This window comes from Papio anubis, chromosome 6 (genome assembly GCF_008728515.1).
Source record: "Papio anubis isolate 15944 chromosome 6, Panubis1.0, whole genome shotgun sequence".
Classification (NCBI taxonomy): domain Eukaryota; kingdom Metazoa; phylum Chordata; class Mammalia; order Primates; family Cercopithecidae; genus Papio; species Papio anubis.
Genome location: NC_044981.1, coordinates 154,737,801 through 154,764,416, shown reverse-complemented (window position 1 = coordinate 154,764,416; position 26,616 = coordinate 154,737,801). Strand labels below are relative to the sequence as shown.

Sequence of the window (26,616 nt, the reverse complement as noted above, 5' to 3'; positions counted from 1 at the left end):
GCCCGCGGGCGAAGAGAGGAGAGGGAGCTGCCCGCGCAGTCCCCGGGCTCGGGCCATTCGACCGGGTTGGGGGTGACGGGGGGTCGCGGAGGCGGCTGGGCCGGGAAAGGGGAGAAGAGCCGAAGACAGCACAGACTTGAGCGGCGGCGCCGCGGGAGGCACTAGAGCGGGCCCGAGCGAAACATAAACAAACGCACGCACGCCCGAGCTCAGGCTCTGACCGCCGCTCGGCTGCGCCAGCTCCGGCCGCTGCCCGCTTTAAAGGCGCGGCCGCCCCTCCCCCTTCTCCCCGCCCCGCCGCCTAGCCCGGGAGGGACCTGCGGCTGGGCGGCTGGGGGAGGGGGCTGCCCCGCGCGAGGCCGTCGATTCGCTCGCGGCTCCCCCGCGGCCTGGCCAGGGGGCGGTGTCTGCTGCGCCAGGTTCGCTGGCCGCACGTCTGCAGGTCCGCCTGTTCCTGGGAGGCGGGCGCGGCAAGGCTGGGAGGTAGTGGCGGCGGGCGAGGACTCGCCGAGGACTGCGCTCCGGCCCGGGATAACCAACTCTCCTTCTCTCTCCTCTGGTGCTTCCCCAGGCGGCGGCGGCGGCGCCCGGGAGCCGGAGCCTTCGCGGCGCCCACGTCCCTCCCCCGCCGCACCCCGCCCCGGCGCGAGAGGAGAGCGCGAGAGCCCCAGCCGCGGGCGGGCGGCGAAGATGGCAGAGGCACCGGCCTCCCCGGCCCCGCTCTCTCCGCTGGAAGTGGAGCTGGACCCGGAGTTCGAGCCCCAGAGCCGTCCGCGCTCCTGTACGTGGCCCCTGCAAAGGCCGGAGCTTCAAGCGAGCCCTGCTAAGCCCTCGGGGGAGACGGCCGCCGACTCCATGATCCCCGAGGAGGAGGACGATGAAGACGACGAGGACGGCGGGGGACGGGCCGGCTCGGCCATGGCGATCGGCGGCGGCGGGAGCGGCACGCTGGGCTCCGGGCTGCTCCTTGAGGACTCGGCCCGGGTGCTGGCACCCGGAGGGCAAGACCCCGGGTCTGGGCCAGCCACCGCGGCGGGCGCTCTGAGCGGGGGTACACAGGCGCTGCTGCAGCCTCAGCAGCCGCTGCCACCGCCGCAGCCGGGGGCGGCTGGGGGCTCCGGGCAGCCGAGGAAATGCTCGTCGCGGCGGAACGCCTGGGGAAACCTGTCCTACGCGGACCTGATCACCCGCGCCATCGAAAGCTCCCCGGACAAACGGCTCACTCTGTCCCAGATCTACGAGTGGATGGTGCGTTGCGTGCCCTACTTCAAGGATAAGGGCGACAGCAACAGCTCTGCCGGCTGGAAGGTGCGTACCCACCCCGGGCTGGCGGCAGGACCCGCCGGGCCTCCTGCGCAGCGCGAGACGCGCCTCGGATTCGTCGGAGCGCGCCTGCGGGTTCCAGGGCAAGGGGTTGGCAGGGGGAGCCTTCACTGTGAGGCTTTGGGTGTTCTCTTTGACTCCTGTAGTAGGGGCACCTGGGGACGGCCCGGATGGGGGAAGGAGGCTTCCAGAGGCCTAGGGCATGGCCAGGTGAGGAGAGGGGGCAGGGGACGCCGGCGAGGGAAGGGCGAACGGACAGGAGTACATTTGCTGGATTCTCAGGACAGCGCGGAGAAGGTAGGTCTGCAGCCAACTTTGGAGTGGAGTTTACCGTAGTGGGGGTCTGATGCGGGCGCTGTAGGTGGAGTCAGAGGTGTGTGTGGGGGGGTGTTTGGGACGCAGTGTCCAGAGGAGGGGTTGGATGTGTGGTTTCCAGTCTGTCGCAGGAGCATGTTGTGTCGTCACTAGCTGAATGAGAACCTTCGGGTCCAAGTTTCAGCTTGTGGGTGTTAACTCCTACAGGCACATCGATCCCATTAGAAAAAGTAGTGGTTGCAAACCTCTTCCTGGACGGCTTCCTTTCCTTGCCTGTATTGATACCTTTCCTTCTCAGAGATGTCGCTCCAGTAAATCTGCTTCTTACTAGCTGCTTCTGAAATGTTCTGGGGCCTCGAACCGGCCGATCTGGCCACCTCAATCCAGACTGGCTGCACCGTCTGCTCCCGCCGAGGCCTGGACTCTGGCACTGTTTGAGGGAAGGGCTCTGGTGTGGGGACCTGCGCTTCATTCACTCTGGCGATTGGGAGGAGGTTTGGGGGCTTGGCCGGGCCGTAATGGCTTCTACCTGTAAATGAACCCGAAGAGAGACTCTCTACCGTTCCTTATCATCCTGTTGGGGCATGGGACACGTGGTAGGGAGAGAGATGTGGAAAGGCCTATGATGTAATGACTTCCTGCTGTTGGGTATCCAAAGAGATTAACTCCTCTGCCCCTGTTGGGCTGCTGATATCCAGTTGCTTTGCTCTTCCTAGGCACCTCCCTGGCCCCTTTCCCCAAGACAGTAATGTGTCAGTACCAGGCCAAAGAGTACTGTGCAATTGGAGATACACATCTCTTATCAGCTGCTCCTATTTGCAATTTAGCTTAGATTTTTTTTTTTTTTTAATGTGAAAGTAGTTGCTTCCTCCTTCCCCTTCTTCTTGTTTTCCTGGGTTTCAGGAGATATAAAAATAATAACAGTTTAATCTTAGTGGAGAATTCAATGGAAGCACTGAAGACGAGCCTGTGTATGAAAAAGCTAAAGAACCTAATGTAGAGAATGTTTTATTTTGCCTCTAGAAATCTCGTCCAAAGTTAAATACGGCTTGTATCAGAGAGGCTTTGTATTAGATACTTCAAAAGTAAAACACATGTGCTTTGATATTAATCCACAAATCTGTCTCATTTCTTTTAACAAATGCTAACATTATGAGTCTTATATTTGGTCTAATTTAATTGCTTTATAAAAGAATGCCAGTTGTATGACATGAGAGTTCTTTACAGAAAGGATGAAAGATAATTCCATTTGAAAAGAGCACTAGTGTGACATCTTTTAAAACTGGGTTTCCAAGTGGATGGGAATGGTTAATCTCACTGTATAGTATCAGGAAGGGGTTAGCAGACAGGATCTGAGAACATGGATTTGGGGGTTCGAAATATTTTTCAGATTTCTCTCACTTGAAATTTAGTCTTGCATGTTTGAATTTGGTGAGGAGAATATGTTAGTGAAAAGTTAGTTAACTTTTAACTTAGTTAAAAAGTTAATGTAGGAAGAGGTTTTCACCTTTCCTGTGATTTTTAAGGTTACAAAAATTTAATTTCATAAATAATATTTCTTGTTATTGTGTTTATAGTTAAAGATAAGTTTAATGAATTTTATTTTGTGGGGGAAGATTTACATGAGAAAATGATATTACCAAAAGTAGGCATGAATTGAGATTGGGCTAGTTACATTTTCATATAGTTTGTAGGACTTGCAATACAGATTTTGGGCCTAGTCATAAACTTTATGATTTTATGTCATAACCATTTTTTTGCCTCATGGTTTCTTTTACCCTTCTCTGCTGTCTCATTTTTCTTCAACTAAAATCTTAAAAATACTGTAAATTGAAATTTTCAAGGCTTAATATGCTTAATACAGGGCACATATTTTATGATTCTTTTTACCTTAAAATTTTTTACCAATACATTTCTGAGTGTCACATGGCAACTAATCCTTGACGGCTAAAGGGATATAATTTTGTTAGAGTTTTTATAAGATCTTCAAAAGATGCAGCCATGCAGGAACTTTCAAATCTTTGATGATGGAGAAGGCCCTTTGAAACTGGGGCTGGTTTCATATTCTGATTATGACTAATAGGCAACCTTTTTTTTTTGTACTTGTGGTTTAGTGGAAGAAGAGGGAAAAGGGAGAGAGGTCAGGAGCTAATTGTGACCCATTTCCATGTGTCCAAGTTTAGGAGTTGATTCTTGTCATGATTAGTCATTTTGGAAGCATGCATGTGCATTTAAACCACACTACTTTCATTCTGAGTAATGTAAGAGGATTTTTAACTTCCAAAAATGTGTAGAATTCAGGTTAACATCTCCTAGTCATATGTGCATAAAGGGCACGCAGGTCTTTACTTCTTTTGAGGCTATTTGGGCCATTGCATTATGAGACCTTATAACCAAAATTGTCACCCTAACATCATAACATGAAAGAATTAGAAAAAGAGGACTTGGAGATCAGAATCTAAACCAGTGGTTCTCAGCCCTGGTTGCATGTTTGAATTACCTGGGAACTTCTGAAAAATACAAATACCTAGAGAATTTGATTTAATTTGGGTTGTGTGTGGCTTAGCATTGAAGGTTTTGTGTTTTGTGGTTTGTTTTTTTTTTTTTAAGTTTCTTAGGTGATTCTAATGTATAGTTAGGATGAAGTTTCCTGATCTAGTTCAGCCCTCTTATTTTACTGGTGAAGAACCTGATTTTTGGAAAAGCTAATGACTTTCTTAAGATCACACAGCTAGTTAGTAGAGAGGTAATTAGTAGCCACAGTTCTAGAGGTTTTTGTTCTCCATTTTCTTCTTTAAATTGATCTTTTTTTAAAGGTCATTTACTAGGTAATGGATAGTCTTACATAAGTAGAGGTTGCTTTCCTGAAAGGCATATTTGCCTCTCAATCTAAAAACATCTTGCTTATTATTTCAGCATCAAAAGGATGCGCAAATGTAGATGGAGGCTGAGTGAGTGTATCATGTTTGCATAACTGTCCAGTGCCTGTCAGTAGGGGTACTTAGGAGCTATGAAGTGATAAAAGAGGTGAGAAGGATAGCATTTTAACAAAAAGAGGAAGCCCTTGGTTTACTTACATTTGTCAGATACTGTGTCAGGGAGAAGGATGATGGCTATCTCATAGGTTCCCTTACCTCGGGCATTAAAGTAGAAATGAATAATCAGATGTGGTTAAGAGGGGAAAAGGTTACATTTCCTTTAATTCAGATTAAGCTTGCACTGCACCCATAATTGAACAAGTGAATTCTCTCAGTTCCTCTTGTCTTGGGGAGATCTCTAAGGACTCCAGGGCTTACCTGGTAAGGCCCATCTATCACTTATTTCGTTACACACAACACATATCTGCTTTTCCCATGGGTCAGGACGTAATCAAATTAGGCAGACTTGAGTTTCTGTAGTGGTTCCCATAATTTCACCAATGTGGGGGATACTGTGTTAACATTTCTGCTGCTGCTGCTGCAGAGGATAGTTCTTCAAGAGTCCGAGTCTTCTTTCATGTAAGAATGTGTATTGTTAAGGCTTCTTGCCAAGATAAAAAGATGAGGGCTGTCCTGTCACATAATGCTTATTTATGTCCTCACTGTTTCTGTTCTTTAGATTAATACATCCAGTTCCTTTTCAACACACTGTATTAGGAAAAATGTTATTTTAACTGCAACTCTGTTTAAATTTTTTTTTAATTTGAAAATGACTAAGTCATAACAATTCCACATTGGCTCATAATTTTGACCTCAGTCACCTTTTGGAGTAACTCACCAAAAGGCCAGTTATGATGGTGTGTGAAGAATCTGTCTGCTTGGCCCGTGTTGCCAATATGTTGTTTTGTAATTTCCTTTGGCAATAGTGTCTTCGTCAGTGATTCTCAACTAATATACTTCCTCTTTCTACAGCCCCAGTACACTAGAGGGACTGTTTTTCCTCTTTTTCAAAGCTGTGTCATTGACCTCTGAAGTGAAGAAATTGGCCCTTTTAGACTTTGATCTGTGAGTCCCATATAACAGAGACTCTTTAAAAAAGAAGCTAAGTGTGTGTTTTGATGTGTTTATCTCCTTCTTAGAAAATGAAATGAAACTACAGCAGACTTATTTTTGGGAGATTTTAGGAGGGTTCTATTTTAAGAAAATGACACCATACAAGAACATCTTGTAGTTAAACTTTTTAGTACTCTGCTTGTGAATCTTACTTAAAACCTGCAAGATATTTTTATTTGGAAAATTAACGAAGAGGCCTTGTCTCACTAATAAGTCATTTAATTTGGTCTGGCAAAAGTTTACCATCCATTCAGAGATCTTCGTGAAAATGCAAAGATAAGGCTGTTTAGGCTTGAGCCCAGGAGTTCAAGACCAGCCTGGGCACATAGCAAAACCCCGTCTTAATTTTTTTTTTTTTAAAGACTGTTTAGGCCTGTGCATTCTGGCAGGTTGCCCCACTTACCCAGAGCTGGTGCATCAGATTCCAGATTCCAGATTCCCAGGGCTGGAGAAAATATGGAATTTATTTTGTTTGTATACCCACTTATTTTGCCTGTGGGGACAGACTTGACCCTGTTCTCAACTCCTCATTTTTCTTCTTTTCCTGCATCACAAGTTGAGGGGTCCTGAAAAGCCACTTTACCTTTTTGGTGCTATAAAAGGAGCTGTGGATCATAAATGCAAAGATGAGTTGATATCAGTGGATGTTACAGCTGGTATACAGTAAGTGAATGAAAGATTGGAAAGAAAAAACCCTTTTTACTCATTTGCATCACATCTCATTTCATGTATTCAACAAATGTTTATCAAAGGCATGCTGCCTGCAGAGCATTCTGCCAGGACCTAGGGATGTAGTGGTAGCACAAGGCAGATAAAGTTCCAGTTCGCTCACAGGAGTTCATATTCTGATGGAGGAGACAGAAAATAAGCTATAGCATATCTGTGCTTTGTGAACTTGTCATTGCTGCCTATTCCCGTTGCCTTTTTTTTTTTTTTACATCTATATTTCTGCTTTCTCTAGTACTCCAACTCTGCTAAGAAGTTGCTGGCAAATGGCAAATTTGATGTCCAACATGGCTTGGAGCTGGCCTTTAATTCTCTGCAGATCATTTTGAGCTTGCTTTGGAGATGCACAGCCACCGTACCATGGTTCCTGTGGATTGGGTCTGTTTGGGAGAAGCTTTGGTTTTCCAAGCTCCACCTGGATTAGATAGAGCATGTTTTGGCCCTGGACTGATCTGGGATCCCCAGTTCTGTCTCCCAGGGCCTGATGTAGATTTGGCCTTCCTCTGGAGTGGATGTGGAGCCTTGATGCCACTGACTCATCTGTATTACTTGTTGCCTAAAACTCAGAATTAAAAGAGATCTTAAAGATCATCTAACTACCTGATTTTGCAGGTGAGAAACATGCTAGGAATATGTGAGTGACTGGGTTCAGGGTTCCACAGCTAGTAGGGGTGGAGTAACGGTGCGTCCAGTCGGTGCAGTGGTTCATGCCTATAATTTTAACACTTTGGGAGGCCAAGGCAGGAGGATTGCCTGAGGCCAGGAGTTTGAGACCAGCCTGGACAACAAAGTTAGACCTTGTCTCTACCAGGGAAGGAAAAAAAAAATAGGCCAGGTGCGGTGGCTCACACCTATAAACCCAGCACTTTGGGAGGCCCAGGCGGGTGGATCACCTGAGGTCAGGAGTTCGAGAGCAGCCTTACCAACATGGTGAAACCCTGTTTCTACTAAAAATACAAAAAATTAGCTGGGCATGGTAGTGCATGCCTGTAAACTCAGCTACTCGGGAGGCTGACGCAGGAGAATTGCTTGAACCCAGGAGGTGGAGGTTGCAGTGAGCCAAGATTGTGCTGTTGTACTCCAGCCTGGGCAACAAGAGCGAACTTCCGTCTCCAAAAAAAAGAAAAAAATTAGGTCTGTTGTGGTGGTGCATGCCTGTAGTCCCAGCTACTTGAGAGGCTGAGGCAGGAGAATCCCTTAATCCCAGGAGCTTGAGATTGCGGTGAGCATGACTGTACCACTCCACTCCAGCGTGGGTGACAGAGTGAGACCCTCTCTCTCTTTTTTTTTTAAAGTGTGTGTTTGTACCACTGTACTGTAGTGTCTGCTGCCTACCATTGTGGTTTCACAGCTGTTCATCTTAGTGCTGTTTGCCTCAAGTTCTGCAAGCTCATACTTCACTTGCTGTCTTCTGCTGCTTCTCCCCTCTTCTAGGCTGGCTCGCACTGGAGTCACTGTGTTTCTCTTTTTGTGTTCACCATCAGCACTCTCAGCTTACTATGTTAAATGCCTTTTCTCTCAGCGCCACCTCACCCTGCCCACCTCATGGCTGCTACCTGTTTATTTTGTCATTTTCCTGTGACTCTTGAATATTTTTAAGCACGTTGTAAGGGTCTTGAAATTAGGGAATGTATCTGCCAGACAAATAAGTGTTTCTAATATCTGGAGCTGCTTTTTGGATCGTATAATCAACCCATATGAATAGCCTTAGTTCTGGAGCTGTGACTTTGAGAGGGGCTGATTTGACTCACAAGTGAGCTGGTGTCATGAGTGGAGTCTTTTGGATACTTGCAGCTCTGAAGGTGGCATCAGCCTTAGACCTCCTAGCATCGATGTTGATGTGATGTGGTGTAAATGTGAGATGATGCTGTGCTATCTGGGGTTTCTTGCAGCGCCTTGTTACCCAATGCCTAAGTCCCTGAAAACTCTGTAACTGTCCATCGGTACCTACCACAGAAACTGAAGGAAGAGTGATCTTGGGATGACCTTGCGTTAAGAGAAAAAGGAAATGAAGTTTGCCTTCTGTATGTAACCTCGCTATTTGCATTATTAACATGCACGGTCCAGAAAGTCACCATAGAATTGTTTTGCCTCAAGTTTATTTTACCCACTTTTAGGAACAAAGCTGTTACGTAAAACCTTAGTTGTTTGTAATGTTCTGCATTTTGGGGCAGAAGTCCCAAATGTACTTCAAGTTTTCTATCCATGGATTGGGATATAGAAGTCATGTATGAAAGGAGAGGAGATAGCAGGCAGTCTTTGAGATGAACTATTTCAAGGACCAGTCTGCAGTTCTTCCGAGTTAGAGTTCTGAATATGTGGTTAGGCTAGTGATGATGATAGAACACCCCAGTTCTGACTGCATCATGGCCCAGACAGACCCAGTATCTTTCACCATTTTATTCTTGACCAAACAACGTTCATTTCCCAGTATCTTAGTCTCCCCTAAAGGAAAAAGAACTACGTAGCTGGCATCCATAGAGTACTGTCATGTATCACTCTTGGTAAAATGGAAATATATGATTGGAGTGTGTTTCAAGCCAGGCTTTTCTATAGTTCGCTTGTTCCGCTTTTCACTCCTGATTTTTTGAGGTTTTAATCTTGAAACTTTTTCTCTGCATGCCTCAGTTACTACTATGGAATAACATCATAAGCGAAGAGGATAACTTCTCTACTGGGCTGTGGTTCTTCTAGTAATTCTGCTACTCCTGTGTCATTGCCTAGGGTGAGGAGGCCAGGTTCTCTTCTGGAGGCTCACCACACCTTGGTGTCCAGATGTGTCCTAGGACTGCAGTGGAGAGGTGAGCACAGAGTAAGGAAAGCATGTGGCCCATGTGTAGGGGGCAAGGCTGCAGCAGAAAGTAAACTCTCCCACAAACAAACAAACAGCATACATCAGCTTCCTTCTGGAGTGAACCTGCAGTAAACCCAACAGAGATGTGTTTGGTAGTTTTCAGTACGTGTTTGAGAATTTGAAAACCATTGGGGGGTGGGGTGGGGTGGAAGAATCCACATCATAGTTTCCCTTGTTTTTGTGTGTGTGTGTGTGTGTGTGTGGTTTTTTTTTTTTTTTTTTTGAGATGGAGTCTCGCTCTGTGGCCCAGGCTGGAGTGCGGTGGTGCCATCTCGGCTCACTGCAAGCTCCGCCTCCCGGGTTCACGCCATTCTCCTGCCTCAGCCTCCCGAGTAGCTGGGACTACAGGTGCGCACCACACACCCAGCTAATTTTTTGTATTTTTAGTAGAGATGGGGTTTCACCATGTTAGCCAGGTTGGTCTCAATCTCCTGACCTCATGATCCGACCTCTCGGCCTCCCAAAGTGCTGGGATTACAGGCATGAGCCACCGCGCCTGGCTCCCTTGTGTATTTTTATTTTTAATTTTTTATTTGAGACAAGGCTTTGCTCTGTCACCTAGGCTGGAGTGCGGTGGCACAATCATAGCTCTCCACAGCTTCAAACTCCTGTCTCTCTGTGGCGAGCTATGATCCTCCTGCCTCAGCTGCTCTAGTAGCTGGGACTACTAATGAGCGCCACGACACCCAGCTAATTTTATGCTTTTTTAATAGAGATATGAGGTCTCACTTTGTTGCTAGGTTGGTCTCAAACTCCTGGGCTCAAGTGGTCCTCTTACGTTGACCTGCCAAAGTGCTGGGATTATAAACGCGAGCCCCTGCAACCAGCCTTCCTTGTATTTTAGATGTTTAGTGAAGTTATTAAGTTAGCCCTTGAAGGTATTGAGGATTTACTTTAAATTCAGAGCCAGCAGAGGGAGTACACAAGTCTTTAAGCTGATCTCAATTATTTTTTTCTCCACACAGCTAAAATAATACCTTGATTATTTTTTTAAAGAACTCTGATATATAGTGTTTCCATGTAAGTTTATTGTCATCATTAGAAAAGGAAAATTTAGGAGAAGGAGTGTGGAGATTAAAAACTTAAAGCAAGTGTTTTAAAGGAAACCTTGGTCTTCTAAGACCTATGATTTACTTCCCACTCCTAGATTATTAAATGAGAGTACTTTTAACTGAAAAAGTATCCTCCCCTGCCTTTCCTCTTTTTGCTACTCAATTCCTGATACTACATATTCATTTATACCTAAGACCAGATATTTACAGAGTGGTCAAGTGTCTGGATCGGTGGGATGTTCTGTGTTTTAGTGCTATTTTGATTGGGACTTTTGATGTTTTCCAAGGCTTCACAGTTGTTCATGGGTGAGAGAAATGTATGTGTTTACATTTCTCTCAGGTAAGAGAGAAAAGTAAGGTAAAAAGTAAGAACAACATTATTTCCAGTTCAAAAATGAATAGTCATGGAGCTATAGACTACTAGAACTTTGAACTTTTTGTAATTCTATAATGCTATAATTTGTCACCTCCCACCACTATGCCCCATATTTTGGTGGTGGGGGTTTATTTTTGACATGGCAGTTGGAGTGGGTTGAATAGAGTTCCTTTAAAATTCATGTCTTCCTGGAACTTCAGAATGGTGACCTTATTGGGAAATAGGATCTTTCCTGAATTAGTTAAATTAAAGCAAAGTCGTATCAGCTTAGGGTGGGTCCTAAATCCAGTGACTGGTGTGTATAAGAAGAGGAGAAAATACGTAGAAACCCAAATAAGGCCGTGGAAAGTTGGAGACAAATATTAGAGTGATGCAATTATAAGCCAAAGAACACCAAGGATTGCCAGGAGCCGCCAGAAGCTGGAAGGGGCACGAAAAGATCCTCCCCTAGTGCCTTACCAGGGAGCATGGCTTTGCCAACACCTTGATTTTGGACTTCTAGCCTCCAGAACTGAGAGGGAGTGAGTTTTTGTTGTTTTAAGCCCTGAAATTCGTGGTAATTTTTTTTATGGCAGTCCTAAGAAAGTAACCTAGGAGCCTAGGGATAGAAGAGTGAGAATGGCAGAGTTGCAGATGGAGAAGAATAAAAAGACCTTATTTAGATTCAAATTAAAGTGTTAATAATCATTCATAGGCGACTTTCTTGTCATCTACATTTCTTCTTTTTTTTTTTTTATCCTGCAGTGAGGACAGAGGGAGGCATGAATTTTCCTTGATTTCCCAGTTAGAGCTACTAGAACATGGCCCTCTTTCGAATTTTGAATAAGGTGTGTCCTTCCCCCTAGTCCCCTTCCTTACTGAATTTCTTTTTCTCTGCCTATTTTGTGAACTGACAGTATGGCTGTGCTTGTTGATTGTGGGCTTGAGGTTTACAGTAAGTCCATGAAGTCTGGCTGAGGGCTTTGGTCTAGAAGAGTCAGTCTTTGAGGGGAGGGGAAGAGAGGGAAAAGCCAGGGCTCCTCAGTGGAAGAATAGTGTGGAAGAAGAAGCCTCCTTTTGGCCCTGTCAGGGCTTGAGAAGTTGGAGGCATACCATGTTCACTGCTATCAGTGATGGTGGTAAGGCTAATCCAGATCTCTCTGGAGTTCCCTCAGTGTGTCCTATGCTTGGTTCAAGTCTTGCAACGTCTCACACACTTGGTCCTTCAGGCTCGTGTCCCCTGTGTTTATATTTACATCCGAAAAACCAGCTCTTCTATGAAAGCATAGAACATTGAGTGGTTGTCCTCATAGCAGCAGCAGCAGTAGCAGTAGATATCTTGTTAGGTACCCAGTAGGGTTTGGCTTGAAATGTTCAGACATTTAAGAATCAGAATTGTATCTGTTTATTCTCATGTTTTAAAATAATATTTTTGGGGAGGGGTGTCAGGGTTATATTAGAGATACAGTTTGGTTTTTACAATAAAAAGAGGAGTCTACACAAGACATTTCTGGCCTATTTATAATAACAATGACAGTAATAGTAGCTGTGATTTATTGAGCCCTTATTATGTGCCCGTTACTCAACTAAGTTTTTTACATTTAATATTGATCTATAAGATAGGCATTTAAATGTAAACCCCAGTTTATTTATTTATTTATTTATTTATTTTTTAAATTATTTTTTATTATTATACTTTAAGTTCTAGGGTACATGTGCATAACGTGCAGGTTTGTTACATATGTATACTTGTGCCATGTTGCTGTGCTGCACCCATAAACTCGTCAGCACCCATCAACTCGTCATTTACATCAGGTGTAACTCCCAATGCCATCCCTCCCCCCTCCCCCCTCCCCATGATAGGCCCCGGTGTGTGATGTTCCCCTTCCCGAGTCCAAGTGATCTCATTGGTAAACCCCAGTTTAAAGACAAGGAAATGATTCAGAGAGGTGAAAGTAACTTACTTGGGATCCAAACCCAGGGCTCTCTGACTTGGGAGCGTTTGCCTTTTCTAGTATACTTTCCTGTCTCCTGGAGTGTGGGTGGGACTTTGGGTGGGGTCCAACAAGAAATTAAAGAGCTGTTGGCCAGGCGTGGTGGCTCATGCCTGTAATCCCAGCACTTTGGGAGGCCAAGGCGGGCGGATCATGAGATCAGGAGATCGAGACCATCCTGGCTAACACAGTGAAACCCCATCTCTACTAAAAATACAAAAAAAATTAGCCGGGCATGGTGTGGTGGCGGGTGCCTGTAGTCCCAGCTACTCAGGAGGCTGAGGCAGGAGAATGGCGTGAACCCGAGAGGCGGAGCTTGCAGTGAGCTGAGATTGCGCCACTGCACTCTAGTCTGGGCGACAGAACAAGACTCCATCTCATAAATAAATAAAATAAAAAATAAAGAGGTGCCATTTTAAAAGTTTCTACTCTATGCCGCATTCTTTACCTCTATCCCCAGGAATCCTCACCTTAATCCTTCTGAGTCTGTGCTGAATGCTCATCTTCAGAGTCGTGCTCACTCTGAGTAACAATACCTCTCTGTGTGCTGGTGGGAAGTGGACTAAGCTCTGTGATTTAGGCTCCTTCCATTGATTTTTGCATGAGCTAAGTAACTTTTAAGAATTAGCACGTACCTGCCTGGGTCTTTAATGGGAGAGTAGGAATGGCTTGAGAATTCTGTTAGAAACCTGTTGGTTTGGTGATTCTCCATTTCTCTTTGGTCACTGCCAGGTGTGACCATGGTTTACTATGGGTCAGATGCACAGTGTATTATTTAGAACAATAGAGTGATGCATGGTCAGTAGAAATCTTTTGGGATGGGACCTTATCGCAGAAATTTCTGTGTTGGTACAGTAGGATATCTGTGCTTTTATAGGCTTCAAACAGGTGGATGAATGCAGGCAGCAACATCAAGAAAAGCAGATCTCAGGAAAAAAACACATTTACAAGGAGTTATTGACAGTTTTGGTGCCAAATCAGAAATAATAATGAAAGATATTAAAAATATTTTGTGAGGTGGTCATCTCTTTGCAGTGCAGTTACTGACAGGTTTAAAGGCAGGCTGCCAAGACAGAAACGTAAAATGTTGCATGATGCGAGTTGCTGGCCAGGTTAGTGTTTATCTCTACTGAAGAACCTACTGCTTTTGTCTTCAAGGTAAGAATATGTATGAAGAAGACCTAAAATGTTGGTTTTAATTGGCCACAGGAAGGCAGTGCCATAAGATAAAATGTAGCTAACAGAATGCTGATTATCCCATATTATTTTGTGTATGTTGGAAAAAAATTACAGAACTCTCAGTTTCGTAGTAAAGAGAGGTAAGTAGTGGTGTCTGGATAATGTCCAGAGGATAGACTGAAACTCTGTGATAAACGCAAGCAGGCGGAATGGTGGTGCTACCTGATAACTGAGTATAACAGCATGCAGGGGAGTGTGCGGCTGGAGGCAGCTGCAATAGAAGGTGGCAGTGCCACTGTGGACTTTTAAAGGGGCAACTCTGGGTACAAGCCTGAAGTGTAAGGAGGGCATAAAATTATATACAGTTGAGCTTATCTCCTTGAAAACTGGTTCTTTCTTTTTGCTACGTTAAAAAGATCAAGTAGATAGTTAAGTCATTAATTCAGGTAATTCCAACCACAAAACTACTCTTTTCCTGAAGTGTCCTAATCATTGATTTTTAAAAATGATATTTCTTTCATCATAAATTATCTGCATAATTGCTTTGGTTCCATATTTCATATTAAGCTTGGGCTGAGTGATGTTTAAATCCTCCTGCTCACCTTCCTCCATTTTCTTCCTATTTTATTTTACTTAATACCTAAAAAAAAAAAAAAAGAACCTCGATGTAGATTAATTTTCTTTGTGATGGTTTCATAGAGTAAAACACTTTCCCTAGATCTCTTCATTCGAACTTTTCCTGTTGATAAATCACTGGGAAAAAAACCAAAAAACTAATTTAAAAGCGTTGCGATGGGTCTTCCAGAGTTTTTACCTTACACATAGCTGTTCTAGGGCTTCCCGCCAACATTTATTTCCAAACCAAGGACTTGTTAATCTCTTCCTTCATACTTTTGCGTCTGAGTCCGCATTGGGTACGGGTTTTTGTTGTCTTTATTTTTGCAGTAGAAAACTTCAGTTTGTAGGATGAAAAGGAACAAATCTTTATTCACTTTCAGTATAGTTCCATTAACAGTATTAATGTGCCGTGTGTGAATATACCTGTCATGCAGATTGAGGCCTGCAGACTAATAACATTTTGGGCAAGATAATTTTAAGTCAAAATTGAAGCTCTGAACCCAAACATTCTTTCAAATTTCTTTAAAATAATATCACTTAGATGAGGTGCATCATTTATGTAACCCTGAGAAGCCTGGAATTGACTTATGAAAATGTCATAGACCTGATTATTTTAAAGTAATCTTCGAGCTGATACTGTTGTGAGCATGTTTGCTTCAGAACACATGGAGTCTTAAGCTCATGAGAGATAATTTCCTAGGTGAACTAGTATAGCGTTTCTTCAAATTAGTGGCCTCGATCAGCCCTTCTCTCTCCAAGCCTGTCCAATAAGGATAAATTTACGGCCTTCTTTTTAAATACACGCATGTCCTCTGCTGAACTGAATTATCTAAATCAGTCCTATTTAGTCTTCTCCCCTTCCAAGAAAGATCCTTATTTTAGACTGAAAGACTAAGAGATTTGGGCCATATTTTAGGTTTTATCATACTTATCCTTCATGTCATTTGTTAAGGTCAAGTTCGCATTTGACTGTGGACATCATTTAGTAGGTGTTCCTTGGGAAGAGGCTTATTGAGAAGTTTATTCCAATAATCTCATAAAATCAGTGAATGCTTTCAGTTAATTTATCAGCAACTGGTGCTCAATAAGCAAGGTACCATGTGTTAAATTAGGAAAGGTAACTGGTGCTGCTAGTGAAAACTGTGTCTTCTAAGTCAGCTTTAAAATAAATTGTGTACCAGATGAATGTTTCAATCAAAAATTACAATTCTTGTTTTTAAGATGCAGCTTTATGCACATCTAAGTTTTCTCATCAGCCAAAAAACAAAAAATTTAAATGAATGAGTCTGTTTAGCTTATAATGCAGTGGAAATACATCTGGATTTTTATCTCTGGGCGCCCAGTGTTTGCCCTGTTGATGTGAGCAGAGATGATTTTCAGCTGACTTCTTTGTTGCCTGCCCGGAGAGTCCCTGCTCTTTCCATTGACTGAGTTCTTCTAGCTAGTTTCTTTTGTGTTCATTGTTCTGCCTTAAACAGGATCATAAAGCTTTCTAAAAAATTTTTTTCAGCTGTTACCTCATGTGTCTGTGCTGGTCAAGGAGGAAGAGAAGAAAATAACTTAGTTTTATCATTTGCATCACATGATTTTATAGCTTTGAAAACCCATTTGTCAGTGTGGTTACTGGGAGGATGATTTCAGCTATTGAGTGCTCTGAGAGTTACTTCTTTAATCTCTTCCCTCTTCCTTCCCTGTTTAAAGAACAGTTAATTTTGCTGAGGGAGAAATTTTATTGTTTTTTTGATATATGATTTCAAAGTTGAACCTTTAAATGATTTCTGAAAAGTTAAAAGTTCTTTGCCCCAAGTTCTTAGTAACTCTTCTTAAAAAAAAAAATAGTAATAATAGTATACCTTGTTAAGAGGGTTTCCTGGCATGTTCTTTGGACTGGTATCAAGTCTTTGGCACACGAAGGTACTTCCTTGATCATCTAGCCATTTCTGATTTTTGAACCTGAGACAGCCAACATTGGGTTGATCTCTAGATTAGCCTCGCAGAATCTAACAGAGTAACCTCGGTTTCACTTATCCGGGTCACTCCTGGCTGCTGTCCCATTCTTGTCTTTTCCTTTTATATCTACTACACATTGTCTAAAGAGGGCTTATTCCCCTTCTTTTTCCCATCCACCGGTCACCTTACTCCTACATCAGTGGTTTTTCACCCTGGCTGCATTTTAGAATCACCTGAAGAGCTTTCAAAACCACCAGTGCCTAGGTACCATCATAAGGCAGTTAGGTCAGAATCTGTAGGTATAGGGCCTGGGCATCTTTGTTTTTTAAGCTTCTCACGTGGTGATAATGTATAGCCAGGATTGAATGCCTCTATCTTAGAGAAATTAGATTTTGGCTGTGGAAGTTATCAGCTATTTTAGTATTGACTTTTAGACACATTTCAGCCCTCTTCTCCATAGGAAGCTCCACATGACAAGGAGTGCTATAAAGTTGGGATTAAAGAGTAAGGTTGGCTTCTAAGGGCAAGAGCATTATTATCACTTAACAAACTGTGTTTAACTGGGGTCTCCTCTTCTTTAATATAAGTGCATGTGATGTCTTTCGTTTCCAACTCCTACTCATTTTTCTAGTCTCTACTGGACCCTAGTTAACTTATTTTGAAGTTTTCAGGAATTTTTAAGAAGAGATGGTGCTGTTTTAAGTCATTGCATAAGACTTGAAAACTGAGACATACCAACTTACTATTCCTCTTTTGTGCAACCTAATCTAATATACCAGAAGGTTCCACCATATCCTGATGTTTGAAGGTAATGGTTCTCCAAGTGGTCCCTAGCCCAGCAGTGTCAATATCACATAGGAACTTTCTGGGAATGCAGGTTCTCAGGCTTACCCCACACAGACTAAATCAGAAACTCTTTAACAAGTCCTCCAGGCGATTCTACTGTAAGCTGAGGTTTCAGAACCACTCTTTTTAAGTCATTTGCTAAGTCTCTGGAATTATTCTAGTGACGGGAATAAAAAATCTAACATCTAAGGCATCTTGGCTTCAGAATCATGGCAAGAAGGGGGAAAAATATGGTGGTATCTGTTGAACTATAACAAAGCTCTAGCCCCCTGAGTATGCTGGACTTCCCACAGATCTGTGTTGCTCTGTAGCCTTCTGTACGAGGCAAGAATACTCACCTTTCAGGATCACAACAATAAAGGATCCATTCAGGGAACCACATGTTCACCTTAGTGCATATATTGTGTTCACGGAACTTGTGTTTAGGTTGGATTCATGGTTTTTTGTGTGTGTGTGATCTTTTTCTCTTGTTTGTTTTGGTCTTTTGAGGACATTCCTAGTTTTAAAACCACCATCAGACAGCGGAGTAGTTGTACTGACTCATCCCCAGACAGACATGGGACATGTGAGAGAAAGATAAGATAAAAATGTGCTGGGTGTTATCAGTGTGAGAGGCTCAGTGCAGTGAAGGGGAGAGTGACACGGCTCTCGTGACAAAGTCAGAGGTAAGGCGGGACATTCACCTTGGCTCAGGATCCTAAAAGGCACAGGACCTCTCCCACCACAGGTGGAGTGAGGTACAGATGCAAACAAGTATTGCTGCTTGTCAGTGTCACTGGACTCTGTAGTGCATTAAGCAGGGCCTCATGATCAGCTAGCTATATCAAACCTAGCTAGTGGCTTTAGGAATGTAAATAGTGCAAAACACAGTGGGTTGGCCAGTTCTGGATGTTCATGTCAGGACCTTTTACCAGCTGCTTCAGAATGTTGCCTGAGATTCATAAACACTAAAACAAAACAAACTCCACTGGGATGACTTTGGATTACTATTCATTCTGCTGTTAGTGGCATTCCTTTTCCTACATGAAGCCATATCCAAGATGATATGGCTTGAGTGCTAAGCCTCCGACGTGCAGTCATCCGGGTTTTCTTCTTGGGGGAGTGGGTAGGGCAGGCCAGTCACTTTCCTCAGATTCACCAAGATTCCTGGGAAGGGTCAAGAAGACAGGTTCGGTGTTGGAACAACATCAGAAGGTCCACTTGGAAGGGAAAGTTGCATTGAGGGACTTCTGTCTGGGGTCAGAGTTTGGAGGAAAGTCCAAAATACTGTGCTGTTAACTGTGAGCAGCATTCCAAATTGGACTCCAGGAGAGTGCCAGGGACTTGTATGCGTTGGAAGTCAGATACAGCTGGCGGGCGCTGGAAGTGCTGGGGACAGTAGGAACTCTTCCTGAGCCGTCACCACTCAAACAAGTGAAATGTGGCAACACACGGCAGTTGCTCATCCATTTTGGTTTCCCCAAAGCATGGGCCTCTGCTTGCATGTTCTGGGGGCAAGGAGAGAGGGTATCTTGAAGGATCTGGCATCAGGATCACTTCTACAGAGGAGTAAGACATCCGGTAGCAGTCCAGGAGTAAAGCCTGCCCAGTAGCAGTCCAGAAGGCTTGTCTCTCAACCCAGAGGAATCCCCAGTCCTTGGCTCCTGTGTCTCAGACGTGGCGATAATGAGGGACATCACCTGCTTGACCCCTCTTTGAACATTTCCTTGAGGCTATAGAGGAGGCCTTTGGTTTAGAGACGGTCGGTGTCCTGACTTCTATGTGCTGCTGAATTGCGGAGTGGTAGTTGAAGTTGGAAAACTTTTAATTCTTCCCTGCCCAAAAGGGGCAAAAAGGACTAAATCTTCCTTCTGTGTTGGTGTGAATGGGTATGATGTGTACAGTCATAACCTTAGATTTATCTATTATTTTCATGGCTATAACTAAAAGCTACTGTTAATTGAACATTTATTAGCAGTGTGCCAGACACTGATGAGCTTTATGCATATTAGCTCTTCTTTTTTTTTTTTTTGAGACGGAGTCTTGCTCTGTTGCCCAGGCTGGGGTACAGTGGGGCAATCTTGGCTTACCACAACCTCTGCCTCCGGGGTTTGAGCAATTCACCTGCCTCAGGCTCCCTAGTAGTTGGGATTACAGACACCCACCACCATGCTTGGCTAATTAGTAGAGACGGGGTTTCAGTATGTTGACCAGGCTTGTGTTTACACATTTCAAACTCCTGACCTCATGACCCACCCGCCTTGGCCTCCCAAAGTGCTGGGATTACAGGCGTGAGCTACCGCGCCCAGCCTTAGTTTTTCCTCTTTACTCATGAGGAAACTGAGGTGCAAAATGGCTAAGTGACTTGGCTGAGGCCACATAGTTGGTAAGTGATAGAAATCGGTCTCCTGTATCAATATGTCTCTACTTTGACCAAGGAAACTCCAAAGTCAATTTATCAAGGCTTTAGGGATCTCGATTTTATAATACTGCCTGAGACCTCACTGGGTTGTTCTTTTCTATCATATTTCCCATTTTGGTTTAAAAGAAGAGAAAGGAAGGGAGTTTAGGTGATCCATTAGAATTGAGACAGATGTGTTCTACCTAGCTGTCATTGTTTCAGAACCCATAGAAAGAACAAACTTGAGTGTTAGGTTGTAGACAAGCATTCACATTGAACACAAAAGGCTTTTCAGACTTGTACTTTTGTGAAGTGTGATTATTCTTAGGGATGGGACACTTCAAACTGTGTTTTTTCTCCAGGCTCTAGAGCAGATGTAAGTGATATTCCAGGAAGGGTGATCCAGCTCATCTTCTGCAGATTCAGAAATGACACACACAGATGAGTTTACTCTAAACTGCATTTAAACTTTCCTGTAGTCATTGCTTTCTCTCCTTCCCCCTACCCTTTCTGTGGAGGTTGAAGCAGACTAATTGTATATCATCTTCTGTTGAATAGCCATATCATGCATGGAAGCCAGTAGGTCATTTGGATCTAGTTTTCATTCTTTTCTTTGGATCTGCTTCACAGTTTAAATTAGGCCCAGGACATTTATATGGTGGTTTAAGAAGGTGACTGCAGCAGGCAGATGTTGAAAGATGGAAGCAGTAGGAGGAGGCCAAATTGTGGAGGACGGGGGTGGTAACTGGATTGGCAAATGGGGATTGAGGAGCATGGAAGGTGGCCCAGTCAAAATACCTTGGCAGAGGCTGGATGGTTGTAGTTGCGTGATTGTGATGAAATATTACGGGTGATGGCTGGGTGTAGCAGTGTTAAGCCATTATGAAATTTCTTCAAAGAACATTATCAAACAACACATATGTACTGCTGATTAAGCAGTATCATTAATGAGCACGCTTTATAATTTAAAATGCAAGCAGATTTGCTTTCAGTGTCAGTCATGGGACCATTGAGACACTTTAGGGAGGCAAGTGAACCACTGCAGTTCTTCCTATACTGGAAGGAAAAAGAGGAAAGCAAAGTTATTTTGTGGTTTTGGAATAGTTAAGAAAAAAAAAAAGTTTGTGTTTTGATAGTGCCTTCTAAAGAGTTCAGCATTATGAATCATTTCTTCTTTGTCAAGGTGGGAGAGGCATTCTGTCTGTGAACTAAATCTCCCGAAGTCTTCAGTGTTTGATGGGCAAAGGAAAGAGAAGAAAGAAATAGGAAACTGCCATGCCATCTTTCCCCCATTATCGCCCTTTCATGAAAAATGATCTGTGGCTCGCTGCCAAGACTTTGTTTAAAAAAACTTGGTTGTCTGGTATTTCTCATCTGCATGAAAAATAAAAAGTGTCTCCATTTTTTTTCTGAGATAAATGGTAAAGATAAAGCTTTCTTAATGTTTAAAAATATAGGCTGCATACTCTCCAAGAAAAAAAGCCCTACAAACAATGTCAGCTATTTTTGGAATATTATATAAACAGGTTTTAACTGTCATGTAGGGACAACGTATTTTTCCTGCACTCGTAACCCTCATAGGAAAAAAGGACATTGGCTCTTTCTTCACCGGCTTGGTGTAGGCCATTTATTTACTAGCCATCTAAGTAAGTGCCTGCCAGCTGCTTTTAGGTGACATCTAGGGATCATCCTAAACATCTTGTGTGCTAGATGTGGGAAGCAGGCCCAGCGGGCTAGGGCTGAATAGAAGTAAGAGTCTAGCGTGTGCTAAGAAGCCCAAGGTTCCCAGCCCTGTGTTGTACCCAGAGGCAGATTTTCATCTGTGGAGTCACCTGGGAATCTTTATATCCAGTTGTAAGAACACAGTAACATCCCTTTTCTCAGTCCAGACTAATAACATTTTAAACAGTTGCTGGACTTTAAAAAAAAAAAAAAATTGTATTTCCTGGCAGGTAAACAGATATTCCTAAAATAAAATAAGTGAACCATTTGTCAGATAATGCATTTATTCTGGTTACCTTAATCCCTTTGTTAGGTTTTTGTCATGGAGATAGTAGGTGACAGCTTTGAAGGATGTTAAACAGTGGGGTTATTTTTTTTTTCCCCAAGGAGACAGTTTTTAGAGCAGACTTTGAGTATTTTTTCTCTTGTTTTTGAGTATGTAGCTGTATATTAAGATAGGAAAGCCTACTCTGACCCAGGAAAAATAGGATGGTACACCAGTCCACCTGCCGAGTCTGTTATTCAGATTCTTGTTGGGTATAACTGCCTTCCATGTGATTCTCAGTACCTAGACCCCCTTCTCAGCAGCCCTGCTTTATGTCCCTAATGTTCCCCCATTCGTCGCACCTGGACTGCTTCCTGAGGGATTTTCTAGGGGAAGGACTCACCTGAGATGCAAATTAATGCCAAATTGATGATGGAACTCCTGAGTCCTGAAACTCAGTGCCTTGGATGTCATCTGACTTACCCCTTTATTTTCTGGATGAGGATATTAAGGGTCAAAGATGTAAAGGAGGTGACTTGAAACCACCCAGTGAGGGGACTCTTACCTATGAACTGACTCTGGTCACCACCATTCTTACTGAGGAAGATCCACAACTGTCTCATGAGCATCTGTAATGTGCCTGGACAGTCCTCGCTTCAGACCTCACTACTTTATTTTCTATGGAGGAACTAGGCTTTTTATTTCACTGTGGCTGGTGTGGGGGCATTCGGTGAAAAGGTAGCTATGGGAGACTTCAGGCAGCCACAGTGCTACCTGATAAACCTCTGGACCTTGAAGAAGGACTGCCTGGTGGTAGCCCTATTATCCAGAGTGATGGGGCCTGAGTTTTCTGAGTGGTTGTTACTTTGATGGTTGTGACTTTGAGAAAGAAGTATATTGCATGTAATGTTTCCAAGAATTAGTTACTCTGTGCCAGAGGAGTGGGCACATAAGCTGGGTTGGTGGCTTTACTGGGCAGCAGTTGGCTGCAAGAGAAATTTGCAGTTTCACCAGTCTTAATGCTGGGCAACCCATACATTAAATAATATTTGGTGCACTTGGATATCTCTTATTGGGAATTAAACCCCCAGAGCAGCTTTCTGTAACTGTTAAAAGTCCGATGGATAATGCTAAGCTCTTCTTCAGGCACTGGAGAAGTTTGGCAGTCTCTGGAATAAGGAATTTGTTTGGCTTTGGCACTGATAGCCAAAATGCCACTTCTAGTCACTTTTAATATTATGGAGATTTCAGTCTCAGTGCCGATTATTGAAAAGTTTGTGGCAAATAAGGTTTCAGTGCTGTGGTGAAGCAATCTGTGTGTGCTTTAAAGGTAAATAAAAATACAGCACATTTTCTGAGTATAATTCTTGTAGGCAGAGTTTTGTTGGTCACCCAGATGGTTAGAAGTTCTGGTCCTTCAGCAGTGTGGGTTGGTGGCAGTGGTGCTGGCTTCTGCAGCCTGTGCTGGTCCAGGCCTAAACTGGGAAAAGTATACATGTCCAGGGCTCGTGTGACTTGATCATATGGGGGCGTACTTCATAGGTCACAGCCATGGTTATTCATCCGTTTACTTTCATTCCACCGGCACGGTAATGCATGGAATAAAGATGGACATACAAGTGAGTATTGCTTCTGATGAGTCTGCAGTATAGTGGTGGTAGGGATATGCAAACAGAAAGTTGCGCTATTTCTTGGGAGATGGCACTAATCCACCTTGCCTAGAAAGAAGGGAAGTATTGCTGAACTGTGCATCCTGGCATGTATCTCTGCCATCATTCATTATTTTCACCTTTGATAATGAAATTTCTGACAAGACAGGGTATCGTTGGAGTTCATTTTCTTTTGTTGATAAAAGTATTACTGTAATCAAAGAATTCCTTGCAGAAGTTTTGCAACCCTCAAGGAAAAGTGGTAAAAAACAGGCCCTGCATGACAGATTGCAGGGTTCGGGGAGGTGGGGGTTGTCCATCTTTCGCGTTGGCTTTGCTTTTGTTTGTGTAACCATGAAAGGATACTGCGTCTGCTTTTTGTAAAGGAGATAACTTTGGCTCATCCCTAACATGCAGAGTGTTGGGTGAATTAACGAGTGGAAGGCACGTAATAATGTGTGGCACTTATGTAGTATTTTGATGATTTCACCTAGAATCTTGCCATCTGGAAACTTGCATTTACTAGGATGTAGAGCCAATTTTGGATGATACTGAGTCCAATGTGTATTTAAAATGGTTTAGATTTTTCATTTTGGCTAAAATCTAGGTGGTTGTAGACTAATAGAATAACAATAATGATAGCCTTTCCTAAGGAGCTCTGAGCAGCCTCAGGAATCCTGTAATGAGAGGGTAAAAGACGAGAATCTTATCTTATTTCATAGTGATGCGGTTGAAACATGGTAGCCTGCACGGTGGTAGAGCTGGCCCCTTTTGAAATGAGAAGTTGAATTCCTGATCTATGGCTTTGGCACTTGCTTTGCCACCAAGAATTGCTATCTTCAAAATCTTCCAGCCATGAAGAATCTTTGCCATCTTATTTTCCCAGCTCCTGGGGTGCAGAGGTTTCCCACTTGGAGCTTAGAGTTTGCTGAAAGCACCAAAATCCAGGCCTCAAAGATCTCTAAGTGGATCAGGGCATGGGGACCAGCTGTGCATTCTTGAGATTGGAGCCCAAGTTGGCAGGGAGGCCATGGCTCCTTCACTATCCTGGAAGGCTCTCTGCCCTCTTCCTCAGCACTTCAGCATAACAAGGCTGGGCTCTTGATCCTGAGACAGTTGGGAGTCTGCAAGGTGTGCCCCATGCTTTCCTTCGATGTAGAGATGCCTTTTACCTTCCATTAGAGTGCTTCCGAGGCTACTTAGGGTGCCTTAGGAAAAGGTATCGTTATTATTATTCCATTAGTCTGTAACCCTCTAGATTTTAGCTAAATGAAACTCTAAACCACTTAAAACACACTGGGCTCAGTAGCATCCAAAATCTCTCTGTGCTTATAGGCGTCTGTAGAGTGGTGGGCGTGCTGCCCCAGTGGCTGTCACTCTGGCTCCTGCCCTTATGTCTCCTTCAAGGGTACATGGAAGAGAGATGAGGGACACATGCCTAAGGTCAGCTTCCACCACATTCCTATCCCACTTTCTCAGCAGGCTTCCTACTTTTTCACTGCCTCTGAAATAGACATAGACCTGCCATTCCTGGAAGGCCTCAAGCCTCTGGAAAAGCAAAGATCACTTTTCCCCAAAGATGTTAATTCCAAACTTGTTTATGTTCCTCCTTAGAATGACAGCTTACAAAAATATGCGCAGTATTAAGAGAGGAAGCCTGAGGGTGAAGGACAATATAGTACTTGACAGGTACTAGAATTAGGTCACACATTTCACTCTTGAGTTTCATAGCAGCTGGAGCAAAAAGAGACATAAGATTAGCTTCCAAACTTATAACTGCCTTTAAATAAAAACAGAAGCAGCGTGGCTTTTTCTGTTATTCAGAAACTTTTTCTCTCGGGACATCATAAAGAGAACACTGATCTAATAAACGACATTCTCCTGCTTGAAATTTGGTTCTCTAAGGTAATGAGCCAGTCCATTAGTTTCAGTGTTCGTTCCTCAGTGATGTATCTGTGTCCAGCTACCTGACCTTGTGAATATTTTTTTGACGTAACATGAGCTAGACTGAGTACGAATGGCTCCAGACTTAGGAGTGACTAGAACTTACAGTGGAAGCAGTATGGATCAGTTTCTTTGGGAAGGTTCTTGGAGGAGCCCATGGGAGGAAACCCTGGACAGGGAGGAAACCTTCTTTCTGCTTGAGGAAGCAAAAGAGGCAGGCAGAAGACAAAAACCCTGGCATAAGAAATTGTCAATACTGAGAAGTGGCAGGGACGTAGCAGAAGGGAATGGTTGAGGGAATACCAGGGGGCTGGTATGTAGTTGGTCCCCAACAGCAGTGCATTGGTGTACTCGACCCTCTAGTGTGATTCTGGGCATGAGACAAGACTCTGGTTTTCATGAAGCAGGGCATCAGGGAATGGGAGTCGGTGAGGAAATTACATTAACGTTTATTGAGCACCATTCTCACAATAAACCTGAAGGGAAATTTTTTTTTTTTTTTTTTTAAAGTAGAGATCAGGTCTTGCTGTGTTGCCTAGGCTGGTCTTGAACTCCTGGGCTCAAGCAGTCCTCTCACCTTGGCCTCCCAAAGTGCTGGGATTGGAGGTGTGAGCCACCGTGCCCAGCCTATTTGTTTTTAATTTCTGAAGAAACTGGGGCTAACAGCTGGGTCTGGCCCATGACTGGTTCAGTAGGTATTTGGTGGACCAAGTTGACCAAGCTCACCCAGCTTCTGAGTGGCAGAGTGAGTATAAACCAGGTCTGCTCACTCCATTTCCTAGTTTTCTCACCTCTACCAGGGTCTCTGTTGCTCACAACAAGAGCTCAGGGCTGGGGCAAGCCTCTAGGTGACAGACAGATGAAGGGATCCTACTGCTCTCTGGGGAAGAACTGGTCCCAGATTGCTCAAGGGAGTAAGAAGGTTTTGTTGAGGAGCATGAGATAGGGGGATTGATGGGAATAGGTGTCAGGCAGCCGGTGGAAGTTTTGTGTGCCCACCTGTGGCACATATGCAAATTCATACGAAAGTGTATATATGTGTGTGTGCACACACATCCCTCCCCCCCATACACACACTTGTTCTACAGCTTGCTTTTGAAGTGAGAGCCCTGGCTCAGTGTTGGCCTTGTTTTTTCTCCCCTCCGTTTTAGACCAGTCTGTGTTCCTGCAAACAGACAAGGCATTGTTTAAAGTACAATGTACTCTCCTGCTTTTGCATTGTCATCAGAAACCCTTGACGAAATGTTTAATTTTTCTCACAGAGGTTATCTGTACTTAGTTGACTTCCCTGATGGTACATTTGGTTCTGGAACCTGGAACTTTTCTTTTGCCCACCTGTGTTGTGTTAAGTCAGCCATAGGACACACATAAATATTTTTATAGAAAGCTTAAGGATTCTTTTGCTTTGAGATG

The 26,616-nt window shown here is 43.8% G+C and overlaps 1 protein-coding gene across 1 annotated transcript in view; it reads left to right on the top strand.

Annotated features, from left to right (window-relative positions):
* The first annotated feature begins 356 nt into the window (after positions 1 to 356).
* Positions 357 to 26,616, top strand: part of FOXO3 (forkhead box O3) — a 126,265-nt gene continuing 100,005 nt past the window's right edge. The window contains 1 exon segment of the mRNA XM_021938031.2: positions 357 to 1,308. Within this exon segment, the coding sequence (XP_021793723.2) occupies positions 691 to 1,308 (618 nt within the window). The 5' untranslated portion in view covers positions 357 to 690.